The sequence below is a fragment of the Cucurbita pepo genome, chromosome 2, assembly GCF_057944985.1.
Source record: "Cucurbita pepo subsp. pepo isolate OVF chromosome 2, ASM5794498v1, whole genome shotgun sequence".
Lineage (NCBI taxonomy): Eukaryota > Viridiplantae > Streptophyta > Magnoliopsida > Cucurbitales > Cucurbitaceae > Cucurbita > Cucurbita pepo.
This window is the reverse complement of record NC_141799.1, coordinates 15,750,182-15,769,797: the sequence shown is the minus strand read 5'-3', so window position 1 is coordinate 15,769,797 and position 19,616 is coordinate 15,750,182. Positions and strand designations below refer to the sequence as shown.

Genomic DNA, 19,616 nt, shown 5'->3' with positions numbered 1-19,616 from the left:
TCCACCAATTTTGGCCCAATGTCCTTACGGGCACACTTCCTACTTACTCATGTCTCGCCGGCAGATAGTCTTCTTTAGACTTTTATTTTCGGACTTCCCCTCAAAACTTTAAAATGTATTTACTAGGAAAAGGTTTCTGCACCCTTATGAATGGTGTTTCGTTCTCCTTCTCAACCAATATGAGATTTTCACATCAAAACTTTCAATTTTTATATACAATAGGTCTCTAAATTTCAATCGTGTTAATCGACCATGGTAAAACTCAATGAACAGGAACGAAATATAATCAAAACTCCTTAAATTTCAGAACCAGAAAGTAAGTAGGTACAATGCTCTTCAAACCAACGTCAAGGATTTCTAAGTTGATAACTAACAAACTAGAACCAAGTAGAAAAATGGGAATGAGGACATACCTCTTCTGCTCATCAAGAACACATTTTCTGTTCATCAAAAAAGAAGAAAAAAGAAAAAGATTTTTTTCCCATTTTCTAGCATTAGTTTACCAAAAGCACTGAATCACATTGACAAGAACATGGAAGAGATGGTTCTCGCCGTCAAGAAAATCAGGTCTAACTAATCTCTCCAAGTTCAAGCTCCGAGGGAGAAGGCCGCCGTAATACAGTAACGTCACGAAGAAGGCGAGCGGTTGCACCGCCATAGCCATAACCAGCCTCAGCAGCGATCGGAGCATCAACTACTGCAACAGAAGGAAGAAAAAACAGGAGCAGAGCTTGATGGGAGAAAATGCCAACTATTATTAGTTAAACCTGAAATATTACAACACAGAAACCAGGTGAAAAGCTTGTGACTGAGAAACCAAAGAGAATAGGTAATATCTTAGGAAATGTCGAAGTGACATCATTGCCACTGTCACACTCCCGCCCTGTCTCTTTCTTTCTTTTGGACACATCAGAAATCCTAAAACAAGAAAGTTTTCATTTTTTTTTCCTCGCTAAAGGATCTTCTTACCTTATGTTTTTCCAGCCTCGCCATGCAACCATCCCAGCAAGACCAAGGCTGCCAACACAGCCACAGGACCATTCAGCAGTCATGCATGCTTTAGCAGTGAGAGAGTTGGGTCATCATTCATTGGATTGAATATATGACCGTTAAAAGCCAGAGTAAGTGGAAACATGGCTAACTCTTCCGCATACTCAATCCAGATTTTATCGAACATATGACCAAAATTCTAACTTTGAAATTTTAGAGACTAAATGTTAACTTTCTAAACCAAGTCGAATCTTGATTTATTGATATCAATGCGCTTAAACTAGCTTGTTTATTGTCGGTTGATTGTATGAGAAAGCACCCACATAAGGAGGGAGATATAAGAACAAAAATAAAGAAAAAAATAGTCTCCTAACCAATGAAAAACATAAAAATTCCATAGGATTTGGTTTAAAGTTTGTTGCTTCAATCTAGACTTGACAAACCGATCTCAAGTTCTTGTACATCTCCGAACTAGAAAAAGAGAATTCTGACAAAGCCCTGAAGAGTTCTGGCAGCTGATTCTTAAGGCTTAACAACGATTTCTCCCTCACATGAAGGCATTGCTTCGCATGAGTTTCCTTTTCCTCTTCTAATCTCCTTTTCCATGACTCTACCTCGATTAACTTCTCCGTAACTACGGAATCTTGAGTGTTATCTTCAGACTTTTCAGGGTCCAACTCATCAGGTGTTCTTCGTTGCTGGTATTTGTAATGCCAGTCGTTAAAATGTCGCTCCTTGCGCTCGAGCTCTTTCTCGGTCTCCTCCCACTTTAACATCAATTTCCTCTCGTCATCCTGCTGCAACATAATAGTATTAATCACACCACCAAAGGTGAATATGGCAGTTTTGAGATGTTCATCTGGGAGTCTCTCGAGTTGATCGTCCCAAGCGAGGAGGAGTTTATGAATTGGAGGACTTTGAGCTCTGGGTGGAGAAGAAACCTTCTCTTTCAAACTACTCTCTATAGGAACTACATTTTGTTTCAACCAACTGTTTAAGGCTTTAATGTAATCTTTTTGACAGCGGACAAGCTTCTCAAACTGTGAATGCCAATCTCTCACAACACCACACAGTTGAACCGTGCGCTCGTAATGATGGGTACTAGTTTCTTTTGGGGATTGAGAAAGATCCATCGATCTCAATGCACTTACGATCTTCAATTGCATTTCATGATGAGCTCGCATCGTATCCCACATCGTCGCCATCCTGTGGAACAACAACATTAGAATCATCAAAATGGTTTGATACGAATGTCAGCAATACTCTACCATACCACGAAGCCGTGCATCTAAAGTAGAAATATGTTAACCAACAAAATCATGTACAATCATTTTACTTATATTAATGAGGGACAATAAACGACAAAAAAGTATAATGAACAACTATATGCATGTGCATATTACTATCTCACGCAACTCACCCATTAACAAGCTGAACAAGTTTTGGGTATAACTGTTCGTCTCGTAGACGACTAATCTCTGAGACAGTTGAATCCAAGGATTGCATGTCAACAATATATCTAGTGTGCAGATGACTTACTGCTGCTTTTGCTTTCTCCAATGCTTCTACATTAGAATCTCGTTTCTTCAGTCTATTCAATGTAGCAACCTTCTTTTGGTATTCAAATTTCATAACTTCACCTGCCTGTCAATCGTAATATCACAAATAAAATTTAGTTAAAAGAAAGTTTTTTAGTCGCATCATGTTGCCAATCTGCTCCATCATAGAAACACAAATTTATTCCAGTAAGATCAAAGAACATCAAAAGCCTCAACACATATAGTGTCTGCCTAGCCTATTACTTCAGAGAGAACACGGTTGCAAATAGGAACATGCATAAATGGTGACCTCAAGGCTCCAAGAATTAGAAGAATGGTGTCGAGAGCGCTTGTGAATCACAGAGCAGTATTTTTAGAACAGAATACAACTAAAAATGATAAAAAGACATCACATCTTTGCTAATGGTATGAACTTCCATCGTTTTTCATGAGTTAAAAGGAGTTGGCAATCGAATGATGAAATTATATCATGTCAGAAGATTGTTTGTGAAAATGAGGAGCCAAAAGAGATGATCAAATATTCAGATAGGAAGAAGAGTATTCCATATACCTTCACTTCATCATACAGCTTCTTTTCCCATGCCAGTAGTTTATCTAACACGGTTGCATGAGTTTCTTGTTCTTCTGCATAGGAATCATCTTTTCCATCATCCATATTAGGCAATCCCCTAAATGATCGATTCCATGTAATAACACGCATCACCCTGGCAGAATGGTCGATGTGACCTAAAGAAAAGTACATCATATTCTTTTCAAGAAAAGATATAAGAACAAGCTTGAATGATACCTCGATTATCAGCAAAGTTTGAATGATAGTGTAATCGTGTTGCCTCAAGCATCTTGGACACTTCACGGGCACTCTCACAAGACTTGAGAAAATGATCATCAATATCTATAAATATCTGCAACAAATTCAAATTTGGCTTAACCATCCTCTTTCCCTCTATGGACCCCATAGATCCTGCTTGGTTCGTCTTCTTCGAGCTCTTCGCCACGGCAGTTGCAGGTTCTGCAGGCAGGGAGGGAGGCGGCTCCACCGGCTCCTCGAGCAATGGCTCCGCTGTCTCAGCCTTTACACTTCTTCTCCGCTCATCAATATCGTCAATGTCCACTACCTTGGGCTTTATATCAATCTCCTCTTTGTTAATGTATACCTCATCAACTTCAGAGAAAGTCGAGACGGGTAAATCCATAGAGAAGAAATAATCGTAAGTTGAATTTTGTTGTGGGGGCGGTGGAATGTGCCGGTTCTCAGATGGTGGCGGCGGCGGCACTTGCGGCGATGCATTGGCCAAAATGTCATTTAGCTCCGAATTTCTATTTCTGCTACTCCCTTCATCCCTTTTACTTTTGTTGCTTCTCCTCCTCCTCAACCCACCAACAGAGCCTTCATTTTCATTTTTATCCTCTTCCTCAATAATCGGCGATCCTGGCTTGAGATCGGATTTGTGCACATTCATCTCAGGCATGGTGGCCGCCCTTTCAAGAGAATTAGGAAAATTAGAAGGAGGCAAAGGCGGCGGCGGCGGAAAAGGTTCAATAGGGGCGGGAGCAGAAGTAATGGCAGAATTAGGTTGAGTAGATACATCAACAAATTGGGGATTTTCAACCTCACCATGGGCATAATCACTTAAAGCGGCTCCAATATTTTTCAGCGACATAGAATAGGCAGAGTGCGCGGCGGCGAAAGCATTTCGAGTCGTCACCGCTTCCTTCATATGAATCTTCCGTTCTTTACAACGGGCTATCGCTTCTTCATTATCGATCTTCGACTGAGAACAACCCATTAAGCTCAGCTAATCCGCGGCGATGGCGGAATCAAAACTCGAGCATGAAGGATTTGAAAACCCAAACAGAAACAAAAAAAAAAAAAAAAAGTTGAGATTTCCGTTCCGGCAATGGTTTGAAAATAATTTTGAGGACAGACATGAAAATTCTGCTGGTTGGAGCCTTTCAAGATCCTTGTTCGAACGTTACATTACAGAGCCGCCTGTTTTTCACTTTCAAAGGACTTGCCTTATAAGTATATGGGTTCTCCCTCCTTTTCGGCATGCCTTTATATTTTTCAAAAAAAAAAAAAATAAAAATTTAATAATAAAAATTTACAAATTGACTTTTTAAAATAAAAAGGGGAATGTTATGATAACCTATCCATATTAGCTAATTGGGAGTGGCCTCTCACATGCATGGCTGGACAAGGATTTAATTTACCATAAATTTAAAATAATTAAAAAATAATAATAATTAGCACATAGGAAGTGCTTGCCTGATTAAATCAAAACATTAACTTATAACCAATCTTAAATTAACAACAAATGTAAAGTTAAATTAAACCTAATCATATGACCTTTAATTAACATTTTCCATTATAATTTTTTTTTTTTTTAATTTGAAAAGGAAGCAATGTTTTAGTTGGAGTTATAAAATATATATTATCTTCACTAAAGCTTCTGTCTTTTCTATTAGATAAGATTATTTAAAAAAATTAATTAATGTAAATGTTAAAATTTAAAACTAGATAGATATAATTTTGATTTCAAAATATGTAATTTAATCTATATTTTCTTCTTTATTGAAAAAAAGATATAAACATTAAAACATAAATTTATAATTAATTGGGTTTATTTTTGTTTATTAATTTGTGGTGCGCATCTTATCTTCGGTGGGAGTGTGTACACGTAACAAAAACCCTTTTTTTTTCTTTTCTTGTTTTTATTTTCTCTCCCGTCGAGGAATATACGTACATCTATACAAAGAAGTGGCGTATAATACAGAGTTATTCTGTACTAGAGAGAGAAAGGAAGAGAGGGAAAGGTGGTATTTCAGAAACCTCAGCGATGGTTTTTATTGCTTTCCCCTGATTTTGATACGTTCGAGAGCCCCAAAAAATGGCGGATAAAACCTTCCAAGTAAAGCCTTAACTTCATCTTCAACAGGGTTTTTGCAAAAATTCTCCATTCTTTCGCTTTGGCACTGTTTCTTATGAGATTACTTTTATGCATTTTTGAGTTTTGAGCTCGTTGTCTTCTTCTTCTTCTTCTTCTTCGATGGTTTTCATCCAAAACCAGGTGCTCTACTGTTTTTCCCCTTTTTAATAACTGCATTGCTGATCCATCCTTCATGTTTCTCGTTACTGTTGATCTTGATCCCTTTTTGTTCTGTGCATTTTTATGCTCTTTTGATTTTGAAGTTCGTCTTGGTTTTCGGGATTGTTTCGATGAAGAAGAACGTTTTTTATGTTTTCTTTTCGGTTTTATTTAGGTTTTCTACCAATTTGGTTTGTGCCCTAGTTTCGAAATTCTGTTGTTAATCTGATTTTTATGGTTTTTGTATTGGCTTCTTCTATGTGCTTTTGAATCTTGTGCTAGTTTATCGATCATTTTGGGAAATCTTTGACTGTTCGATTTTTTCCCCTCTTGCGATTGATTTGTGGTCAGGCGAAGACGCCCGAGTAATTAGGGAATTCTGCAGGATTTTGAATCTTCTATGGAATTAACAGAACTCTTTATTTTATGCTGCGTACTTCTTTTATTAAAGTATTAATTACTTATTTTAAATTTGATCATTGTCCTTACTATACTAAAACCATTCTCCCGATTACGTTACTTCGTTGTTTCCTGACTTCCATAAAAATCTATCTTTGTTCTGTTTGATCAAAGTCCAACTCTGTTTCCGAACGTACTGCTACCAATTATGATAGTTCTTTCTACATTAGATTTTTGTTGAAAGCATAAATTGGACCAAAATAGGGTTCTTATGTAAAGTTGAAGCTTAAAAATAGGATGTTTGAAAATGGATAATGAAACTTTAGAACTTTATTTTTGATTGTTTTGAGTATGTAATTCACTTCCCTTCGTTTTCATCATTCTTATTGTTGTAATAAGATACATTTGCTGCATTATTCAAAGAGGATTGTAATTGGTATCCCTTTTTGGGTGTTACTTGATGCAGCGAGAAGATCCTAAAAAATAAGCAATAATGGTCCTGGATAAGGCGATGGAAGAGGAGTAGTTCTTGTAGAAAGAGAGAGAGATAGAGAGCATTTGATGGCTAATTCTGCTTCAGACTCCTACTTACAAGCTGGCTCATTGGGCAAACATATGAGCAGTTCTCTGTTCAGTATTCCTGGATTCTTTACCGGGTTTGGGTCGAGAGGTTTGGTAGACAGCGATTCACTTAGAAGTCCTACCTCGCCTTTGGATTTCAGGCTTTTTTCCAATCTAAGCAACCCATTTGGTTTTAAATCCATATCATCAGCTGAATCTGAAAGTGGTCGTCAAAATAAGTTTGTTTCTAGTGAGATAGGTCTTGGCATCATAAATTCTATTGTTGTTGATGACTGTGGACCGACCAGTGAAGCCCCCGATTCGAACCCGAGGAAGAACGTAATTTTTGGACCACAAATCAAAACTAAGATCTTTAAATCGTCAAGCCATTATATCAAATCTTTGGGTTCTTCTTGGAAATCTTATTCTTTGCCAAGCAATTATACAATCTCGTCACTTTCCAAAACCGAAGTTCCAAGCTCCTCTGGAGCCATAAATGGTGACTCTGCCAATGGAGAATTTTCTGCTTTAGAATCTGAACCCTTCGAACATAATGCTGGCAGCTTTTCCTCCTCTGGTATTGTTGACTTGACTCAAACTTCTGATCCAAGTGCTGAATTTTTTCCTTTGATTAACAATGGCCCTCAAGGGGAAAAGTCATTGCCCATGAAATCCTGTTCCTTGCCAATAACCATTGGAAACGATTCACATATAGCCACTCTTTCTGCTAGAGAGATAGAACTTTCTGAAGACTATACTTGCATTATTTCTCATGGTCCAAACCCAAAGATGACGCGCATTTTTGGTGACTGTATTTTGGAATGTCAGACGGATGAAAATGTCGATTCCGGTAGGACAGATTCAGAAGAACCTGGGATCAAATCATCTCCGTTGGGAAGTTGCTCAGAAGGTTTGAGCTATGAAGCTGCTGGGAATGCGAGTTTGCGAATCTGTCACTCGTGCAGGAAAGTTTTGAAAGAAGAGCATGATATTTATCTATGGAGGTTTGTTTGATTGTCAGCACTTGTGTAACTCTTGAACTCCAACTCCAAACTCTATCTTGATTGTCAAATTTTCCTCTTTATCAGGGATGGCAAGGCTCTCTGCAGTTCTCAATGCAGCTCTCAGGAGATTTCCACAGAAGATAAAATCGAGAAGGGTTCGGAAGATGGCAGCGATAGCTCTGCAGCGTCGAGCTACCATGAAGATCTCTTCATCATGGGTCTCCCTTTTGCTTTATGACAATGAGTTATAGTTTCTTTTCGCACCCTCCCACAGACGTATTCAGTGAGGCGAAACGACAGGAAGAGGAGGATCATCTGTTTAGCAAGAGCTGTCTGTGTAAATCAATGAGTCTGCAGCCATGGATGATCGCAGAGCTTAGAGTTTTAATTTATTTTTTTATCCATTTTGTGGTTTCATGGTGTTGGCGAGTCCCGGGTAGAAAGATGAGAGTTTTTGGTTGTTTATTGAAGATTTTGATCCGACTTTGTTAATCCTGGAGATCATTTTGGTGTTGTATCTCAAAGGCTTTTTTGTTAAGTTGAATAAAAGATTGTTTTGAAGAGTTGTTTAAGACAGTGTTGGAAAGTTCTCAGATTCTTTTGAACGACTTTGGAAGTTCAAAGATGTCTCAGTTTGAATGGTAGGAAGAGAAGTCCCTTGATTGGAAATATATGTTGTAAATATATATTGACTGTAAATGGGGAATCAGATTCTATCTCATCTCTTTTGCTTTTACAACATAAATTATTATCATTCAAATATATCTACTCGAAATTTTAAAATTGAAACTCCTTAACTTGTTTCATGTTTTTTAAAATTCATAAATCTATTAACCATAAAATTGAAAATTTGGAGTAATGTTAGGCAATCGAAATTTTAAAATTGAAACTCCTTAACTTTTTTCATGTTTTTTAAAATTCATAAATCTATTAACCATAAAATTGAAAATTTGGAGTAATGTTAGACAAAAGAATTTAATTTTATATCTAATAGATAAATTTTTTTAAAAAATAAAGATGTATTAAATACAAAAGAAAAAGTTAAAGAGATTTATATGTTTAGATACGGAATAAATAAAAACATAAAAAGTTGATGAAATTATAATGTAACTAAACAATTAGAAAAGATGATTGCTTCATTTCTTTATTTCATTTAACAGTTTCTGAACTAAATACAAGTTAGAACTAAAAAAACTTTCTAAATTTAAATAGTACACATTATTTATGGAATTATTTAAAAAAAAAAAAGGAAATAGATGGACAAAAAAATGAAAAAATTTAAAGGCGACCACAGTGGGGGTCGAACCTACGACTTTGTAAACAAAAGTCTAAACGCAAATCCACTGCGCTATGCGACCGATATGTTGACATGTTTTAGAATTTAACTTTAACCAAGTTATTTTTCATATGCTCTTAAGCCTATCATTATATAAAAGGTAAAATCCGACCACAGTGGGAGTCGAACCCACGACCTTTTGATCCGAAGTCAAACGCGCTAATCCACTGCGCTATGCGGTCAATATGTTTTGGTGTTTCACAATAAAATTGAAGGAAGTTATTTTAACTATAAAAGTAAAATCCGACCACAGTGGGAGTCGAACCCACGACCTTTTGATCCGAAGTCAAACGCGCTAATCCACTGCGCTATGCGGTCAATATGTTTTTGTGTTCAACAATAAAATTAAAGGAAGTTATTTTTGTATGCTCCTAAGTCTACAAACTATATAAAAGGTAATCCGACCACAGTGGGAGTCGAACCCACGACCTTTTGATCCGAAGTCAAACGCGCTAATCCACTGCGCTATGCGGTCAATTTTGTTGAAATGTTTAAAATACAATATTTTTCTTAATTTATATGGTCATATGTTCATAGGCATATAAAAGGTAAAAATCCGACCACAGTGGGTGTCGAACCCACGACCTTTTGATCCGAAGTCAAACGCGCTAATCCACTGCGCTATGCGGTCTTTATGTTGCTCAACTGTTTAACTATTTTAATTGTATATCTTATTTGAATTTACTATTTTGTCCCTTTTCTATTAAACCAACATGAAATTCTTTTTTTGACTTATTTAAATATGATTATAGTATAATAGTTAAAGGTTATCTTAACATAAAAGGAAGTGTTTTTGTTTTTGCTTAAAACTATTTTTCTGAATTTTGTTTTTATAATTTTGACGTTCCTCACATTCCGACATATCGTCCGCTAGGCAGTGGCAGTTCTGTAATTTTTTGTCAACTGCAAACCATCGATCTCCTTGGTTTTCATATTTCCGCCGAGGGATCTCCAAAATACTCGAGATTCGAATCCCATCCCGTTTCATTTCTCTCCATCTTCGTGCACGAATCGTCTGGATCGTTACGGTTGCGATATTCGAGTCTCTTAGAGCTTCCAGTGAGCTGAAAATGGTGAGCCTCCGATCTTGTTCCATTTCCAATACGCTTTACTCTGCAACTGCAGCTTAGATCTGATCGAAATCTGATTCGCTTTGGTATTTCTTGCTGTAATGTTTGCGTGGTTTGAGTTTCCTCTGCTGAATTTCAACTCCCGAAACTTTCTTCATTTCTATCCATAATTTGGAATCCAATTAGTCTATTTTGTCTTGCTTACGGCCTGTTAATTGGTTCGGAGTGTTGTTCTGTTGTACATGCTAATTTACTTGAATTACCTATGGTCTGATGCTTGGTTTGTAACAGTTGAGAAGTAGGTGCAATACTAGTTGAAATATATCTCCTCTAGCTTCTTTGGGACTGGGGAATGGGGATAGAAAGGAAGAGGATATGTAGGAATTGAAATTTTCTGTTTGAGATACATGATCATCATTCGCTATCCGTGACTTTATTTACTGGTGCTTATTCTTGTTCCCTTCTTTTTTTGGGGTTCTAGACTAATAAATTGAAAATTTCGTATATTTACTCGGGGTCTACTACGGAGATTAATTGATTTTGTTTTATTTTCTTACGTGTCCACAGCCTCTCAGACTCGCAATCAAGGTACTTTACCAACCATTTTAATCAATCACATTTCTTACCGGGTTTATACGCTATTGTGATTTAATTCTTTATTTTTCATTTTTGTTAGAGGAAACTTGCTCAAAGGTCGGAAAGAGTTAAATCTGTAGACTTGCACCCTACAGAGCCATGGTAAGATTTACTTTCTGGATATTTGGAGCCTATATAGATCCTTTTGTGTGCATACACTTCAAGGATTCTGATATTTTAGGAACCTCTTAGTAAAATATGTGATGGAAAGATAACTGCTACCGTTGGATTGGTACAAAAAAGTTTTGGTAGTTTAACTGGTGATAGCGATTGTGTTGGATTAGAGCAATGCATGGTGTTTGGGTATATGAGTTTTCTTCTCCTGAGCTGAAATTACCAAGTTCAAATGTAGTTTGTTTTTGAGAATGAAGACAACGGAAAGAAATTGTTGACATTTAATCATTACTGCAGGATACTGGCAAGTCTGTATTCTGGAACCGTTTGTATCTGGAACTACCAGTCTCAGGTATGAAAATCTGTGGATTGGATAAGATCAATAATAACTTGGACATTCTTTTGATTTTGATATATCTAGACATTTAAAATCAACTCTAGCCTTTTTATGACATTGCAGATTATGGTTAAATCTTTTGAGGTCACCGAGTTACCAGGTAATAGAAATGCCTTTTCTGTGGTATGTTCAAGTTTGTTTCCCCTTTCCCCTTGTGGGACTGAAGTCTGAAAGGCAAACTACACTTTTCTCTCACTCTTCTTTGATTGGGCCTCATCTTACTCTTCAATGTTACATTTGCAGTCAGGTCGGCCAAATTTATAGCACGGAAGCAGTGGGTTGTTGCTGGAGCTGATGACATGCTTATTCGTGTATATAACTATAATACCATGGACAAGATAAAAGTATTTGAGGCACACACAGACTACATTAGATGTGTGGCTGTTCATCCTACCCTTCCTTATGTACTGTCTTCGTCTGATGATATGCTAATAAAGCTTTGGGATTGGGATAAGGGTTGGGTGTGTACTCAAATTTTTGAGGGGCATTCTCATTATGTGATGCAAGTAACGTTTAATCCCAAAGACACTAACACCTTTGCAAGTGCATCCCTTGATCGCACAATAAAGGTACAGTACTCGTTGTCTGGGAGCATATTGTCCAATTTTCTAATTATTCTAGTAATCATTTGGCCTTCTCTTTGCAGATTTGGAATCTTGGATCCCCTGATCCCAACTTTACATTAGATGCCCATCAGAAAGGAGTGAATTGTGTCGATTACTTCACAGGTGGTGACAAACCTTACCTCATTACTGGTTCTGACGATCACACTGCTAAGGTCTTTATTATTTATCCAGTTTTTCAACTGTAGTTGTATTGTAATGGGCACATGATAGTTTGGATAGCTTATGAGCATAAAGTTGCTTGTTAACACAGGTATGGGACTACCAAACCAAGAGCTGTGTCCAGACACTTGATGGTCACACACACAATGTCTCTGCAGTCTGTTTTCATCCGGACCTTCCAATTATAATTACAGGTTCTGAAGATGGAACGGTTCGCATATGGCATTCCACAACTTATAGGTAACTTTTGGCACTGAAATATTGTACTAATAGCTTAATATGTTTTTGGACATTACTTGGATTGAATCAATGCTTATGTGATATCTTATTTTAAATAGTAGGGCAGATCTAGAGAAGACATTAGTTATGCATCGTTTCGGAATTTCTGTTCTGACCCTCGAAAAATCTTCATTTACTTTGTTACATTCATCACACACATGAATTATAGAATTTCAAACCTTTTGTTTTTTAACCGAGTCTTCAAATATCTAGCTATATTAAAATTTTAGATCTTGTTTTGCTTCGATTATTTTTAAGTATCATCTGACACTCTTCTCACTGACCCAATCTCTACCTTTTTGAGCCACCATTTGGGATTTGGATATCCTTTCATCTAACTTCTACTTGAACTTTGAAATGCCTTTTTTCATTTGTCTGACTGAGGCTTTGTTCTTCTCAGTAATACCATTAGCCTGGTGCATGCCTGTTTTGATGATCATCGTGTTGATTAAGACCTATGCAATCTGGAATGGGTGAATTTTATTAAAGCTTTTCTTTTTTTTCTTTTTGGGTTGATTATAAATCACTGAATTCTTTAGGGAGATGAGAGATTGTTTATTCCTTTGTTGAATCATGCTGTTCTTCTCTTTGCACTAATTGAAAAGCTTTCCTGTACCTTTCTCATCTTGGGTTGAGGCTTTCCTCCATCTTCTTTTGTTATTTCACATCTTCAATGGAAACGTTTCTTATGAAGAAGAAGTGAATGTAATTAAGTAGGGCTACTTGGTTTTTTATGAATTATTAGTTATCTTTCATCAGTATATTTTGGTACTTTTTGTAATCTATATTTTGTGGAATTGTATTTGCTTTGTTGCCATTTCCACAAGTTGTAGTTATTTCTTATTTGCAGGCTTGAAAATACATTAAATTATGGCCTTGAACGAGTTTGGGCAATTGGGTACATGAAGAGCTCACGCCGGTAAGTCGATCAAATTTTAACTTTCCCACTCACTTTGAAGTCTTAGTTACATTACTTTCATATTCTGATGCAAGATGCTTGAAAGCTATACTTTTTTAAAACATTAACTTGAGATCCTAATATCCCCCAATGGAAATGGTTAAAGTAGTTGTGATGTTATGATCAAGAAGAATTCCATTGGGGTTTTAACGAAACATTTCCTCAATCTACATTTTTCTTGACTTGAACTGGTTGACACACTACTCCCTACAGGGTTGTGATTGGTTATGATGAAGGAACCATTATGATAAAACTTGGCCGGGAAGAACCTATTGCTAGTATGGACAACAGTGGAAAGATAGTATGGGCTAAGCATAACGAGATTCAAACAGTAAACATCAAGAGTGTGGGAGCAGACTTTGAGGTTTGTAATGGTTTTATTTGTCACTTTTTATTGATCATTAGCTTTTTTCTGGTGTAGCCTTAGTCATGTGCTTTTTTTGCATCTTAGGTTACTGATGGAGAGAGATTGCCATTAGCTGTTAAGGAGATGGGAACTTGTGATCTTTACCCACAGGTAAGTTATCTTTACATCTTCATTTAAATGCTCTGTATATCTTTTCATGGATTTCCTGGAGCTTCTTTTATCCTATGAAAATCCCTTGATTATAGCCTCTTGTTACGTTTACTCTTTTGACACTTATTCTGGTAATACACTGCCGTTTATAGCTAGACATGTGCATTTGTATATTTTTAATATACATGTGCCTGTTTATTTGTCTCCACAAGTGTAGTCTTCTGAGTAAGGCAGTGGTGGATTCAGACTGCGTTTTTGCTGAATTTTAGTTCAGAACCTCTCGATAATTCTTCTTTGATTATTTATACCTGTTTGTGCTGCTGTTAAAAAATCTCCCTTGCATGCTTGAGTATATTTTGTTTCCTATCCCATTTGTTTTCAGGTATATCCTTTTTCATTTAAGTTGTGTGGTTAGAGTCTCGTTTATTTATTTCAATATTTCTACAACTCTCTCTGCTTTATATCTTGTACAGAGCTTGAAGCACAATCCCAATGGGAGGTTTGTTGTTGTCTGTGGAGATGGTGAGTATATTATATATACTGCTCTTGCATGGAGAAACAGGTCATTTGGTTCAGCTTTGGAGTTTGTTTGGTCTGCGGATGGAGAATATGCTGTGAGAGAAAGTACATCAAAGATCAAAATTTTCAGTAAAAATTTTCAGGTTTATGTTTATTCTTCGTATTATACAACTTTTATATTTTTTGCTTTAGTGGCAAAAGAAATTAATGTGATTTCATTTTTGGACAACCAATTTCCTGATCTTTTTTGCTATAAGCATGCATAAGCATCCCCATTTTATGATGAAGAGCACAGTTACCGTGTAGAAATGATCATTAGTGTTTTACTCAAACTAAGTACTTTGAGGGATTTATTGGAACTCTGATGTTCACAATAGCCTCATTTGTGGATATGTACCGCTAGAATAGTTAATTATATAATTCCTAACAAGTTCAGATGTAGACTAATGTAATAGATGAATATGAACTTCATGAGCAGTTGCGTCAATAAAACTTGTCGCTGATTCTTGCTTCTTCTCACATAAGTACATAACTTGAGGTTGAAGAAGGAATAGATAAGAAAATCCCTAGAGAACGTGGTAAGAAATCCATTATAGAGTTTTGACTGCAACAACTGAATTGATTATATTCTAGTACAACGAGACAAAATTATTAGTAAAAATAAGTAAATCTTTTCATGTGTTTTAACTTTGGCCATCAATTGTGATGCTTGTTCTTAATTTTTTTATTATTATTCTAAGTTGTCCCATTGTTAAATTGTGGAGTTAACACGGCCTAACTTCTCAGGAAAAGAAGAGTATCAGGCCCACCTTTTCAGCCGAGCACATCTATGGAGGAACTCTATTAGCCATGTGTTCCAATGACTTTATTTGCTTCTATGATTGGGCAGAGTGCAGATTGATTCGACGAATTGATGTAAATGTGAAGGTGGGTACATACTTGCATTTGTTAGCTGTTTTTCTATTTCTTTTGTGATATGGTTCTAATTCCTTTGATTTCCAATTGGACTTCCTTCTTGTAATACACCTCTAGGTGTTGGAGGTTACACTCCATTTTATTATAATTTATCAATGAAATTTATTTCCCTTCTAAAAAAATGCTTTAATTCCTTTTGATGATTTTTTTCTTCCAGAACGTGTATTGGGCTGATAGTGGTGATTTGGTGGCAATAGCCAGTGATACGTCATTTTATATCCTGAAGTACAATGTAAGAATTCTTTTTGTGCCCTCATGAAGTTGATTGTCACACCTTGCACAATATGAATCTGAATTGTGCTTCTCATTGCGTCATTGTTTTGGCACATTTTTGTCCATGCATAGTTTGTTTCTTTGCTGAGAAAGTTGTTTCTCATCTAACAAAAGCAAATATTGCAGCGTGATGCTGTGTCTTCCTGCTTAGATAGTGGAAGGCCTGTGGATGAACAAGGGGTTGAAGATGCATTCGAGCTCCTGCATGAAGTTAACGAACGTGTGAGGACTGGCCTTTGGGTTGGGGATTGCTTCATTTACAATAACTCTTCTTGGAGATTAAACTACTGTGTTGGTGGTGAGGTACTGTGAATAATCAGCAGCCTTTGTTTTTGGAATTTTTCAACATGCAGATATCCCCATTTAATGCCCACAATGAAGGTAACTTGATGTATAACCTCATAATTTCAGGTAACCACAATGTTTCATTTGGATCGACCCATGTATTTGCTTGGATATCTTGCCAGCCAAAGTCGGGTCTATTTGATAGACAAAGAGTTCAAGTATGACAACTTTTAGTCCTCTTCTTGGAGTCATGGAATGTCGAATAGAAAGGAACTGCTTTAAGAATTTTGATGCCATTTATTGTGATGCAGTGTTGTTGGATACACATTGCTTCTTAGCTTGATTGAGTACAAGACCCTTGTAATGCGCGGGGACTATGAAAGAGCCAATGAAGTCTTACCTTCAATTCCTAAGGAGCACCGTAACAGGTAATTGTTGAATAAATGTTATTAAAGTTTTTCACCTATGTGTTATTGAAAGAGCCAAACTAGGTGTATCATGTTATTCGTTTCCATGATTTGTGGATGATTCCTACGTCTAATCTAATCTGAGATTCAACCTCTGTTTCTTTTCCTGCGTTTTGTTTCTTCTGCTCTTTTTCCTTAATTTTTACTTCAACACCCGATATTTGGCAATCTTTCATGATGTTTGAAATTGAGTTGCCAAATCTTACAGATTTAATCATATTTAAACATATGGGATGTTTGGGATTTATGTACCTGATCAAATTTTTTTGAATCTAAGGGCTCTTGTTGACATAACCAAATTTCTTGGGGGTTCCCCACCTCCACATTTTTTTTTTTGTTTTCTCTTAAAAGATGGAGTTTAAGTTTTTGTTGTTGCCCAAATATCTTTTTCGATACTTATTTCACTTGGGCATTATAAGGTAATCTTTCATGTGGTATGCCCATCCTGTTGTCTAGAAGCCAAAGTTTGTCTATTCCTTGTCGTGCATAAAGGATTTCAACTTCTTAATACTCTCTTTCTAGTAAAGTTTAGTGTATGATAGTAGGCCATGTTCTCTGCCAGTGTGGCTCGTTTCTTGGAATCACGAGGTATGATAGAGGAAGCTCTGGAAGTAGCTACTGATCTGGATTATAGATTTGATCTTGCGATACAGCTTGGTAGATTAGAGATTGCAAAGGTACACATAACTGTTTTTTGTTTTCTCTGTTAAATTTTACTAGATGCAGTTAACTGTGATGAACCTCCATATCGTAAAAAAAACTATTAAAGCTGTCCTATCTCTCTCTCATGCTCATTAATAATTTCAATGGCCTACTTGCAGGAAATTGCGGTAGAAGTACAAAGTGAGCCCAAGTGGAAGCAGCTTGGTGAATTGGCTATGTCCATCGGAAAGGTTCCTCCCCTCATTTTGAACCATTGCAAGCTTTCATCTCTCGTATAAGTTGATTAATATATGTTTCCTTGTATCATTGCAGTTAGACATGGCCGAGGAATGCTTGAAGTATGCTGTGGATTTTAGTGGCTTGTTATTGCTGTATTCTTCCCTAGGAGATGCTCAAGGGATAACACAACTTGCAACCCTTGCCAAGGAGCAAGGAAAGAACAACGTTGCTTTCCTTTGTTTATTTATGTTGGGTAGATTGGAAGACTGTCTTCAGTTGTTGGTAGAAAGGTAAAAAGATTATCTTCTCGCACACCCTCCTGATGCTGAATAATAAGTGATCTTATATTATTTATAGAAAAGTATATTCCTTGTACAGTAATCGGATTCCTGAAGCTGCTTTGATGGCTCGATCTTATCTTCCAAGCAAGGTATCAGAGATAGTCGCAATTTGGAGGAAGGACCTGAATAAGGTAAACTAAATCGTTACATTTTCTGTTGATGTTCTAGTTATTTAAATGAAGAGGTGAAAGAAACATCTTTGATGTCTAGTATTAACAATTGTGGAACATAAAAGATATATTTTGTAGAGTGGACATAGTTAATAAATTTATGCATGGTAGAATTTTTCAAAATTGTGAAACAGATAGATAGGTATCACATGCAGAAAGTTTTTGTATCATTTGCGCCCATGTAATTGTGAAGCTATGATATGCAGAAAGAAACTGTATTCAATAGTGTTATGAATCTTTTCTTTCACCGTCTAGGACATCTTGATAAAAATTGGCCTTAACTCAGGTTAACCCAAAGGCTGCGGAGTCATTGGCTGATCCTGAGGAGTATCCCAATTTGTTTGATGATTGGCAAGTTGCACTATCTGTTGAATCTAGAGCTACACAGGACAGGTAAAATGAATGGATGTTTACACTACAAGGTTTTTCTGTTTTTGTGTTCCTATATAGGTAGCTAATACCCAAATTCTCTATACTAAGTACCTTTTTTTTTGGAGTGTGTTCTAGGGGAGTTTTTACTTCGGCAGAGGAGTATGCTACTCTTGCTGATAAGCCATACAATACACTCGTGGAGGCATTTAGGAGCATGCAAATTGAAGGACATCTTGAAAATGGAGACATCGATCATGAGGTTTGGGCGTTGCTTGAATGGAATTGAATTAACATGACAGTTGTAAATGTTGTTTTTGGTCCTGTTGTTTATGGGCGAATGTTAGTCACGCACTAGTTGATACTAAGAGAGCATAGTCTGAAGTCTATATTCCAAGTTGCAGGAGACTTTCATCATTATGCTGTCGTGATCACTTTCTCAGTACTTTTTCTTTATCCTTTCAACTGTTCTATGACAGGATACTGAACAGAATGGAGATGAGCAAGACGAGCACATTGCAGAACACAGTGGAGATGAGCAAGACAAGCACGTTGCAGAACACAGTGGAGATGGGCAAGACAAGCACATTGCAGAACACAATGGAGATGAGAGCCAAGAGGAGGGTGAGGGTATTGTGGTTGATGCTGATTCTACCGATGGTGCAGTTCTCGTTAATGGTAGTGAGGGTGATGAAGAGTGGGGTACAAATACCCCGTCAGCCTAAAAGCAATTGGTTTGGCGAGTGCAAAATCCAATTTTGTCTCTGGTGATTAGTTGATTCCAAAATACCATTTTAAAATTTCATTTCCATGACCTATATGTTTACCACCTGTGAAACTTTGGTTGGTTACTGTTTTTGACACCTAAAGTGCAATGATTGGCACTGAATTAACCATGCTCTAATATATCTGATCCTAAAATCTTGAAGCCTCCCATTATGTTCAGACGATTTCGCCCCCCTAGCTAGATGCTCTTTCAAGTTAACGAGGAATTATCACATTGGATTCGGTTTATAACTTGGGTTGGTCATTCTTTTCCATTGCAGTGATTACTGCATAACTAGGTCGTGCAAGATGATTGGTTCCTGGTTGCTGCTTGGAAGTACCCAACTTGAGGTGAGGGAATAGAAATACTTGGCATGAGAGGAGGGGGAGCTTTGGGGCCATGATAAACGGCATATGGAGGACACAAGTTTGTTTTACCGTGTTGGGAAATAGCGACGCAAAAGGCCTTGACATTCTTTGCAAACTACTACTTCATATATTATTGTGATTTAGATGCGCCCTTAAATGTTGTTTAATGACATTAGTTTACATTCATTATCATCCTCGGGCCTTGTTCTTTAGGGCTTGTCTTGAGTATCATCGGCACTGAAGAAGCTTTCTTTCTTTTCTCTGTGAAGTTTTGCAAGCATTTTGCTCCGGAGACTGCCCAAATGAGAATTTTACTGATGCAATTTTCTCGACCCAGGAAAGAGCAACTCTAGATTTTATTGTTTTCCTGTCGGGTTTGTTCATTTGGCTCCATAATGTGTAATTTTAAGGATTAGCTTTGTGGTCTTTTTTGTGCTTCTTGATTTACCTTGAGATTTGGTTACGTTCAGTAGTTTATTGTCTCAACTCTCTCTCTCCCCTTCCATTTTT

General features: G+C 36.9%; 3 protein-coding genes and 4 non-coding genes across 9 annotated transcripts; 2 read left to right on the top strand and 5 right to left on the bottom strand.

The window, feature by feature from the left end:
- Window positions 1–1,340: 1,340 nt before the first annotated feature.
- LOC111788635 (protein ROLLING AND ERECT LEAF 2) lies at window positions 1,341–4,549 on the bottom strand. Of its 2 annotated transcripts, XM_023669049.2 has the most exons (5): window positions 4,165–4,284; window positions 3,337–4,028; window positions 3,100–3,275; window positions 2,411–2,634; window positions 1,341–2,196 (listed from the first exon to the last, which is right to left on the bottom strand). In XM_023669049.2, the coding sequence occupies exons 2-5, from the start codon at window positions 4,016–4,018 to the stop codon at window positions 1,419–1,421; spliced, it is 1,860 nt and encodes a 619-aa protein (XP_023524817.1). In that variant the 5' UTR covers window positions 4,019–4,028; window positions 4,165–4,284; the 3' UTR covers window positions 1,341–1,418. The 2 variants fall into 2 exon arrangements, with proteins under 2 accessions (XP_023524817.1, XP_023524816.1); XM_023669048.2 differs by having other exon boundaries at window positions 3,337–4,549.
- Window positions 4,550–5,301: 752 nt separating this feature from the next.
- On the top strand, window positions 5,302–8,171 carry LOC111789415 (FCS-Like Zinc finger 10). 2 transcript variants are annotated; one of them, XM_023670183.2, is made up of 3 exons: window positions 5,302–5,458; window positions 6,501–7,599; window positions 7,684–8,171. In XM_023670183.2, the coding sequence occupies exons 2-3, from the start codon at window positions 6,596–6,598 to the stop codon at window positions 7,835–7,837; spliced, it is 1,158 nt and encodes a 385-aa protein (XP_023525951.2). In that variant the 5' UTR covers window positions 5,302–5,458; window positions 6,501–6,595; the 3' UTR covers window positions 7,838–8,171. The 2 variants fall into 2 exon arrangements, with proteins under 2 accessions (XP_023525951.2, XP_023525950.2); XM_023670182.2 differs by having other exon boundaries at window positions 5,353–5,617.
- An 872-nt stretch (window positions 8,172–9,043) lies between these two features.
- TRNAR-UCG (transfer RNA arginine (anticodon UCG)) lies at window positions 9,044–9,117 on the bottom strand. The gene has a single exon. It is a non-coding gene; the product is annotated as a tRNA-Arg (tRNA).
- A 62-nt stretch (window positions 9,118–9,179) lies between these two features.
- On the bottom strand, window positions 9,180–9,253 carry TRNAR-UCG (transfer RNA arginine (anticodon UCG)). Its single transcript has one exon. It is a non-coding gene; the product is annotated as a tRNA-Arg (tRNA).
- An 83-nt stretch (window positions 9,254–9,336) lies between these two features.
- Window positions 9,337–9,410, bottom strand: TRNAR-UCG (transfer RNA arginine (anticodon UCG)). Its single transcript has one exon. It is a non-coding gene; the product is annotated as a tRNA-Arg (tRNA).
- Window positions 9,411–9,492: 82 nt separating this feature from the next.
- TRNAR-UCG (transfer RNA arginine (anticodon UCG)) lies at window positions 9,493–9,566 on the bottom strand. The gene has a single exon. It is a non-coding gene; the product is annotated as a tRNA-Arg (tRNA).
- Window positions 9,567–9,769: 203 nt separating this feature from the next.
- On the top strand, window positions 9,770–19,578 carry LOC111788044 (coatomer subunit beta'-2). The gene is made up of 25 exons (XM_023668185.2): window positions 9,770–10,008; window positions 10,573–10,593; window positions 10,682–10,743; window positions 11,053–11,107; window positions 11,216–11,252; window positions 11,396–11,721; window positions 11,799–11,930; window positions 12,029–12,177; window positions 13,067–13,135; window positions 13,388–13,538; window positions 13,626–13,691; window positions 14,165–14,353; window positions 14,997–15,137; window positions 15,343–15,417; window positions 15,585–15,761; window positions 15,870–15,961; window positions 16,055–16,171; window positions 16,773–16,887; window positions 17,032–17,103; window positions 17,186–17,382; window positions 17,471–17,564; window positions 17,890–17,996; window positions 18,111–18,234; window positions 18,452–18,739; window positions 19,019–19,578. Exons 1-24 carry the CDS (start codon window positions 10,006–10,008, stop codon window positions 18,695–18,697), a joined length of 2,817 nt encoding a protein of 938 aa, XP_023523953.2. The 5' UTR covers window positions 9,770–10,005; the 3' UTR covers window positions 18,698–18,739; window positions 19,019–19,578.
- Window positions 19,579–19,616: the final 38 nt, after the last annotated feature.